Source organism: Molossus molossus, unplaced genomic scaffold (assembly GCF_014108415.1).
Source record: "Molossus molossus isolate mMolMol1 unplaced genomic scaffold, mMolMol1.p scaffold_m16_p_7, whole genome shotgun sequence".
NCBI classification, from domain to species: domain Eukaryota; kingdom Metazoa; phylum Chordata; class Mammalia; order Chiroptera; family Molossidae; genus Molossus; species Molossus molossus.
In genome coordinates this window covers 111054080-111063100 of record NW_023425401.1, presented here as the reverse complement: position 1 = coordinate 111063100, position 9021 = coordinate 111054080, and the positions used below count along the sequence as shown (strand labels likewise).

The window sequence follows — 9021 nt, the reverse complement described above, 5'->3', positions numbered from 1 at the left end:
TTTCACAGGGGTGTCTGGGCGGGGGGGGGGCGGAGACCACATTTTGTCATGTTTCCGCCTTTCTCCTCGGTTGCCGGTGACCTCATCACTGGCACACACACACCAATAAATAAAGAGCAGTAAGCACATCAGCCCGCTGTCCCCCCAGAGGGCCCGTGTCTGGTGATCGTGACTTTGCTGCCCTCGCTTCTAAAACTGGAGCGAAGGAGTCGACGGTGTTGTGACAACTGCTTTCCTGTGAATTCACGATTCCCGCACGAAAGGTCTCGGTCCGGCAACATCCGAATCCACGTCGTACGACAAAACCACAGCCTGTAGACGAGGTTGACAGATGCTACGGAACGGGTGCCTGCCTCCGTGCGCGGGAACTGTTGCACTGACCTGGAAGGGGGCGTTGGATCTGCCTTCTGGTTCCTATTCCAGGTGGGCGGGTTGCGTTTTAGGATAAATTAGCCAGTGTGAGCATTTGCCTCGCCCATACTTGTGTGTGTGTGTGTGTGTGTGCGCACGTGTGCGCGAACAAAACCACAGAGTCGATGTTCGCTGGTCTTACAGAGAGGCAGCTGTGGACTTTATTACATTTAGAGACAATAGTTTGTGGTCACATACTAGAACACACACGAGAACTACTCGGCGGAACTCATGAGGACCGTGGGAGGAACGTGTGAAATGGGGACTCTCTCACGACACCGCGGAATGATGGTTCCGAGACCCGCCCCAGACCTTGCCATTGTCACTTCCTATGCGTTCTGCAAACCCTCGCGCACCCTGCCCAGATTGTTTTGTTGTCTCCCTCTCTCCTGCCCTGTTGAACTGCTCAGGCACAAGGGTGATGGCCATGCTAGATTTGGGAGAGGGAGGAGCACTTGGCGGGCAGCGGCGGTAGCTGTTAGGCGCAGAGCGGCAAACACGAGCTCAATGAGACAAAGAAGGTCGCCGAACGGCACCTTCCTAGCTAGCGGTGGGGAAGTGGGGCATCAGGGGCCACCCAGGGGAAGGTGAAGGACTAGTGTCTCCTACACGGTGCTGGCTGGGGTGGGGGACACAGACCACACTGGACACTTCACTGAGTTACGGAAATAGCCCTTTGTCATCCCAGGCGCTGGGACTCAGTGCTGTCTACAGAAGAAGTTCTTGAAGGCGGTGTTGTAGTTCTTGTTGAACGCCGTGTAGATCAGGGGGTTGAAGAAGGAGTTGGAGTAGCCCAGCCACAGGAAGATGCTCTTCCAGATGGCGGGGAGGTCGCAGGAGCAGAGGGGGCTGACGAGCTCCGTGGTGAAGAAGGGGATCCAGCAGAGGGCAAACACCCCGATGAGAATGCCCACCATCATGGCCGCTCTCTGCTCCCTCTGCTCCCTGTAGGTGTCGCCTTCCGTCTGGAAGGTGACCGTGGCGTTGCGGACCGTGAACAGCGTCTGGGGCTCCCGAGCAGGGACCCTCTGGAAAAGGTAAGCAGAAGGTTTGTGAGGAGCCAGCAATGCCCTGTCCCACTAAAGTTCCAAGAGGAATGGTCTATATTTATTTTTTATTTTATTTTTTTAATCCTCACCCGAGGACACTTTTGCATTTATCTTCAGATAGAGCAGGAGGGAGAGAGGGGGGAAGAGAGAGAGAAACATCAACGTGAGAGAGACACATCGACTGGCTGCCACCCACACGACCCCAACTGAGTCTGGGGACAAACCGCAACTGAGGGACGTGCCCTCAGCAAGAACCGAACCCGGGACTCTGGTCCTCAGGCCAACACTCTAACTGCTGAGCCAAACCGGCCAGGGCAGGAATGGTCTCTGTTTAGATGCGGAACAACACAGCTTATATGGGTGTCTCCGTGCCTTCCATACAAACAGGGGAAGGACAGATCCTTCAGCTGAGGGTGTTAGTTGTCTAAAGAGGAGAAAGCACATGGGCTTGTAGTAAGTTCACAAAAAAATTCAAAACAGAAAAAATTTATTTTAAAAAACATTGATTAGCCCGGCCGGTGTGGCTCAGTGGTTGAGCGTCGACCCCTGCACCAGGAGGTCGCCAGTTCAATTCCCGGTCAGGGCACATGCCTGGGTTGTGGGCCCGATCCCCAGTGGGGGGCATGCAGGAGGCAGCCAGTCGGTGTTCTCTCTCATCCATGTTTCTATCTCTCTCTTTCTTTTTTTTTTTTTTTTTAATCCTCACCCGAGGATATTTTTCCATTTTTTGTACAGATAGAGTGGGAGGGAGAGAGAGGAAGGGGGAGAGAGAGAAACATTGACGTGAAGGGACACATCAAGTGGCTGCCACCCGCACGACCAACCAGGGCCGGGGACAAACTGCAACCGAAGTACATGCCCTTAGCGGGAACCGAACCTGGGTCTCTCCGGACCGCAGGCCGACGCTCTAACCGCTGAGCCAAACTGGCCAGGGCTCTATCTCTCTCTTTCTAAAATCAATAAAGAAAAAATCTTTGTTTTAAAAAGATTGAGTGTACCAGGAGGCAAACGAAGGACGCAGTGTGTGGTGTACACAGTACATTTTTAAAGGCTTACAGGGAAGTCCATGTTATTTAGTGGAAAACTTCAAGCAGTGAAAATCGTCACCACTCCTGTGCACCAACTTGCAACTGAGATTTCCAGATTGTTATTGGAAGAGCAGATTTTTAGTTTCTGTAACACACCTATGGGTTCGGGGGGGGGCGGGCGGGCTCTGCTTCCACAGAGAATATGCCACTGTTCTGAGACAGGACCCCATTAGCTGAACATACCTACGCGGTGTGTCATTCGAGACATTATCGGAGAAATGGCAACAGCCCTTGAGTCCGCAGGCAGATGCGTGGGAGCGAGATGCATGAGAGCACACATTCATCCTCCGTGTTGTCAGGAGTCTGCCTTTTCGCACACATACCCCCCATTCTGGGCCACGCTCTCGGTGGATTAACTGGACCACGTGGTCCCCGGCCAGGGAGACTAGCCTCTTGAAGCCCACACCTCGAAACCTGCTAATCGAAGCTTTGTCTCCTGGCCTCGGCAAAATGACAGGCCTCCGTGAAATCAGTGCACACGTCCTCAGAACCTACACGAAGCCTTTCAGTTGTCCATTGCATGCAGAGTAGGTCCCCGGCGCTAACAAAACCCACCCGGCATTTTTCTCCTGGTCGGTTCATTGTGACTCATCGCCTCGTCCTGCCTCTCTTATTATCGCCCACCAGTCGAACAGCGCATGAGTCACCGTATAATCCGTGACCAGCGGGGGCGGGGTGGGGGGGGAATCTCATGATTGTGTGTCTGTAATTGAAGAAGTATCTTGGCCCCAAACAGAACCCTGACACTCTGGAACCAAACCCTCCCTTACTATGGTTTGTTGATGGGTATTCTGTTAAAAGCAAAAGGGGTAATACCAGATTTGACACACAGTTTGTCCAGTCTCTCTGATAAAATCCAATTTTTCAAAAACAGAAAGCCAGACTGTTCAGTGACGGAGCCCGTAGAATTGGTAAGCAGGTGGTAAGCACAGACACTAAGAGCTGGTATGTGTCAGAACCCTTCACCTCTTTAACGTGCTGGAGAAACATCATTTTCGGGTATTCTTTAAAAAAGAATGAACAACACATGTATGTTCCTTGATGCTTGGATGCACTCTGAAATAATCCTGAACTGAGGTTCTTCAGAGAGCGTCCCGGAGCAGAAGCATGGATGCGGACAGTTAAACCAAGAACCCTGGGATGAGCAGATGACCCCGCGGAGAGGTGACTGTCCTGACAATATACCTAGACCATACCTGCAACTTTGCCAAAGTGGACCACCTCTCTTTTTTAGAAAATGTGTTTTTATTGATTTTTTAGAGAGAGAAGAAGTGTGTGAGAGAGAGAAACACTGATGTGAGAGAGAAACATCGACTGGCTGCCTCCTGCACGCCCCCTACTGGGGACTGAGCTGCAACCTGGGCGTGTGCCCTGACGGGAATAGAACCGGGACCTCTCAGTCCATGGGATGACGCTCAGTCCACTGAGCCACACTGGCCGGGCTGATCACCTCTTGTTCTGGGTTCTTCGTCCTGTGTTGGAATCGGGCTTTTTCGTGTCTACCCGGAAAGAAGAGTCAGTGTTCAGCAGGACCATCCGTGAGGTCATTCCAAAGACGAACTCTCCAATGCCCTCCGTGAACTACATCTCCTTCCAAAGGAGTCCGAAGAGCCCTGGCCGGTTTGGCTCAGCGGTTAGAGCGTCGGCCTGCGGTCCTGAGAGACCCGGGTTCGGTTCCCGCTAAGGGCACGTACCTCGGTTGCGGTTTGTCCCCGGCCCTGGTTGGTCGTGCGGGTGGCAGCCACTCGATGTGTCCCTTTCACGTCGATGTTTCTCTCTCTCTCTCTCTCTGTTCTTCTCTCTCCCTCCCACTTTACCTGAACAAAAAATGGAAAAATGTCCTCGGGTGAGGATTAAAAAAAAAAAAAAAAAAGGAGTCCAAAGAGATAACCTTCTTTCAGGGAAAAGATCCCCGGGGAAAGTGACCATCGGGGGAGTTAGGTTTTGATGTCAAAGAAAAAAGGTGGAGAGTTACCTGATACAGCTTGAGCTTGGGGGCCTCCGTGTGAGGAGCTCCACCCAAGTGGTCCTGGCCAGTAGGTCTTACCTCGGCCCACCAGGGAGGCGTCTACCCCAGGGCAAACACTTCATGCCTCCTGAATTCACGCTACAGATGAGGCAAAATGATCTCTTTGGGAGCTAAAGAAAAGGCCACCTGGCTACCTCGGGTAGACACGGGGAGCTTGGGACTTCCTGTACTGATCAGCACCGGAAGGTCTGGGCTCGTACCTTGGGAGACCATCAGCTCTTCCCACAGTGCTTGTGGTTTGTCTCGGAGTTGTTTGGAGTGCGAGTGAACCTCCTTCAGGGGGCGCCGCACGCCAAGTCACGCACACTCCGTGGCTCCCTCCAAGCTCCGCACAGCTCTGTCCTGGCCAGTGATCTGGCCGCAGGGCCCACGCGGTTGCTGACCCTCAGCCCTCCCCACGGCAGGAGGAAGAGCTGCCCCATCCCTGGTGGTCTCGCTGGAAGCTTTGGCTGAATGAGGACCAAGAGTGAGGGACTGAGAGCCCTGGCTGGTTTGGCTCAGTGGTCAGAGCGTCGGCCCGCGGTCCAGAGAGACCCGGGTTCCGTTCCCGCTGAGGGCACGTGCCTCGGTTTCAGTTTGTCCCCGGCCCTGGTTGGGTCATGTGGGTGGCAGCCACTCGATGTCTCTCTTTCACATGGATGTTTCTCTCTCTCCCTCTTGCTCTATCGGAATAAAAAATGGAAAAATGTGCTCAAGTGAGGATAAAAAAAAAAGAGCGAGGGACTGAGGACAAAGTGTCCCCACAAACCTAGGGCAAGAATGAGTGTCCTGTGGCCCAGAGCCCATCGAACCCACTCTGTCCCTCAGGACAAGCCATCCCCGTGGACTTGCTTTCGAAAGCCGTTTCCCAGGGCCAGCCCCTCCCCTCTGACAGCCAGGTGAGGGGGGAGGGACCAGCTCCAGTCATCTCCCCGGGAGTAGCGACCGGCTAACAAAGTTGCCCACAGGGGGAGGGCAACCCACTCACACCTCGGGAGGTCCCCCCGAGCCTGCACTCCACTCCTCCCCCAGTGCCACCTAAGAGCTGCAGAGCTCGGCCCAACCCCGGCTCTCTTGTGCTCGGGGGAGCAATCAGTTCAGTGTCCCTTCGGTTCTGAGCTTCAGGAATGGCCTCATCGCCCCGTGACAAGGGCAAGGCCTGTCTGGCTCACGTTTTCCACCCCCACCTCGCTGTCTGACAAGGGTTGGGCGTTCGGGGCGTGTGTGCGTGTGTGCAGAGCTCAGCCGACGCAGAGCAGGAAGTGCTGTGTTCCCCAGGTAACCCAGCGAGTCCGTGGTAGGACTGCATCGGGAAACTTTTGCACCTGCTGCCAGGGTTTGTGTTAACCCTTCCCATGACACGAGGACAGACAGCCCCCTGAGACAGGCAGGGTCCCTCAGTGGCCTTGCCAAGCCGAGGGGTGCATTTTCCCCAAAGTCATCTGGCAGAGAACAAGGGGGAGGGGGAATGAAGCCGAGCTAAAAAATAGATTGAAAAGCACAAAGATGTCACAATGCTTTGCTTCTGTTATCTCCGAAGGAGAGCTGTCTTCCTTCCCAGGGCACCCGGAGACACCACTGACTGCTTTCCCCTGGTAAAGTGTGTTTGGCACAGACCGGACACTGTCTTGACCTGCGGATGGGCAGCCAAGGGTCCCTGGAACAGGGGTCTTGGAGGCAGTGGGCCTCTTTTCCTGACCCGGAATTGGGGCGAAGGGGGGTCTCACACACAGGAGCTCCAAGCACTTCGGTGCCCTCTTGCCCAGTTAGACATCGAACAGATCAGGGTTGCCCACACCTGGCGCTGTGGACATGCTGGTCTGAGTGATTCTCTCTGTGGGGGGCACTGTCCTGGGCCTTGGACCAAGTTTAGCTCCATCCCTGGTCTCCGCACACTAGGTGCTATTAGCGCCCACTCTCCAAGTCCTCATCATCAGAAATGAGTCCCAGGATCCCAAATGCCTCCCCGGGGGGGGGGGGGTAAAATCACCCCTGATGGAGACCACTGTTTTGGATAAAAGGACAGGTAGCTAACCCCCTTTCCATCTTGCCTCTTGAGTGATGCTGTCTCCTTCCTCCCTAACCTCCACCCCTGGTCCCTCTGGGCTTGACTGGCTGCTTAGGGCTGGACCTGACTCCTGACGGTCATTCTGGGACTGGCAGGAGGTACGCACGTCCTTCCCTAGACAACTCTTCACGACAAAGATGACGTCTTCATTCTTCCATCCCTTGCGCCGAGCACAGACGTGCTCAGGGTGCTTAATTGAATGTACCTTGTTCTCCCAGAGCCGAGGATAGGAGAGGGGGCTGCATGGGTCTCGGGTCTATTTGTGTATGTTAATGAGGTTGCAGGGACCATCCTTGGCAGTGAGTTGGGGGCCGGGGGAGGACGGTCCACAGCCACTGGCTTCAGTCCTCGTACATTTGGGGTCCCAGGGTCAGACTGCTAAGAGTTAACAACAAAAATGAGAAAGGAGCCCTCCCTGTGGTGGTTGCAGTTGCCACGTGAAATGCCACTTGTGGAGGGCGGGCGGGTGGCATGCTTTGGCGGCCTTGCGCTCTGCTCCCCGGGGGCACACACAGCCCAAGGGGTCGTGGGGCTGGGCCCAGAGCACAGCCGGGGCTGCGGGATCCCGTAACAAAGGCCGGCTCCCAGTCCGGTGTGAAAACATCTTTGATCTCGCAGCTGGGATACAGCCGTCAGTGATCCGGGAGAGACCACAGTTTGCAAAATTAGTTGCTGTAATTGGCCAAGAAAGAAATAGTCTGGGTCGAAAGAGTAATCTGTGTTGCCTGCTGCATGGTCATCTGCCTGCAAAATCATGTCACCCTCCGGCCCTTCCCTCCTGCTCGGAACCCCACCCCCACCCCCCAAGGGCAGGAAGCTGCCAGTTTACCCAGGATTAGCCCCAGGCACGGACTTCTTGCCCTGTTCTAAACGTTAGAGCCCTGTGGGGCCTGGAGAACTAGGTGGTCCAGACCCCCTGCTTTGCAAATAAGGAAGTGACCCATCAGAGGTGATTAAGGGCATCTATGGCCTTGGGATACTGAGCAAAGTCAGTCTGATGCTTGCTTCTGGTCTTCCACCCAGCCCCCCTCTCTTCCTCCTCCTGCACCCCCCCCAAAAAAAAAACCCTAAAAAGTTCCACTTTCAACCAACTCGAGGGGAGGTGGACTGGGGGTAAAGCCTGCACAGGTGCTAGCAAAGCGTGTTTAAGGGCCCGCAACACCCACCTCCGCAGCCCTCGGCGCGGGATAGACGCTGTTCTTCCTGAGGCTCAGCCGCAGCTTGGCGGCCCTGTAGATCCGGCAGTAGACGAACAGCACCACGCACAGGGGCACGTAGAAGGCACTCATGGTGGAGAACACGGCGTAGGAGGGCTCGCGGCTCACCTGGCACTGCCGGCTGCGCTCGGTGTAGGTCTCCCCCCAGCCGAAGAGCAGCGGCGCCAAGGAGATGACCGCCGACAGCGCCCAGGTCAGCGCGATCATGACGTTGGAGACGCGCTTGCGTGTGCGCAGCGTGTACTCCAAGTGGCGGGTGATGGACCAATAGCGGTCCAGCGCGATGGCGGTCACATTCCAAATGCTGGCGGTGCAGCAGAGCACGTCACACGCGATCCACAGCTGGCACAGCCGCCGGCCCAGATGCCAGCGGCGCCCGGACAGCTCGTGCACCAGGCTCAGTGGCATGACCAGAGTGGCCACCAGCACGTCGGAGAGGGCCATGGACACCACCAGGTTGTACGGGACGCGGTGGAAGGTGCGCACGCGGGCAATGGTCGCCAGCACCAGCACGTTCCAGGCGAACGTCGCGGCCACCAGTAAGCCCAGCAAGATCACCACGAGCACCCCGAAGACGGAGAGGTGCACTGGATTAGGGCGCGAGTCTTCGGTGCCCAGGCTGAGGTTGGTCTCCAGAGGGGACGGGGTGGAGAGGGAGAAGGTTAGGTTCCCAGGCGAATCCATCTCTGGGTCAGGAGACCGGCTCAGGGTGCGTGCAGAGGGGGCGTTCAGGAGGACATCAGGTGGCCACTGCGCACGGAGCCCCTCCGGATGTTTGCAACCTCTGGCCAGTGGCAGGGTTTCTGGGGAGCGCCTGTGAGCATCTGTGGGAGATGGCGTGACGAGGAGGACGGCGTTGGGTTACAAGCAGAGGCAGGTCTGAACCCCTCAGAGGCGAGGAAAGCAGAACCAGGGGCTGCGTCTCTCAACCAGGGTTCGCCTGAGCTGTCACCTGTCCTGGGCTCTTCACCTTGGCGGAGACAGCAGTCTGGTCACCCGCAGCCGAGCATCTCCCAAGTCGGGGAGAAGCTGGGCGCCCCGGAGCGTGTGGGTGTCTTAAAAGAGTGGTGCGTCAGAGCAGGACTTCCAGGAGCACTGCCTGAGTGCCCGCCCCTCTCTCTAGGCGGCCGCCTCGGCGGCAAGCGGGGACTCCAAGCAGGGACCTGCTTTCTGGGACCTG

The 9021-nt window shown here is 56.2% G+C and overlaps 1 protein-coding gene across 2 annotated transcripts; it reads right to left on the bottom strand.

The window, feature by feature from the left end:
• Nucleotides 1–580: 580 nt before the first annotated feature.
• Nucleotides 581–8525, bottom strand: HTR5A (5-hydroxytryptamine receptor 5A). Of its 2 annotated transcripts, none has more exons than XM_036247336.1 (2): nt 7785–8525; nt 581–1439 (listed from the first exon to the last, which is right to left on the bottom strand). In XM_036247336.1, the coding sequence occupies exons 1-2, from the start codon at nt 8523–8525 to the stop codon at nt 1110–1112; spliced, it is 1071 nt and encodes a 356-aa protein (XP_036103229.1). In that variant the 3' UTR covers nt 581–1109. The 2 variants fall into 2 exon arrangements, with proteins under 2 accessions (XP_036103229.1, XP_036103228.1); XM_036247335.1 differs by having other exon boundaries at nt 7791–8525.
• Nucleotides 8526–9021: the final 496 nt, after the last annotated feature.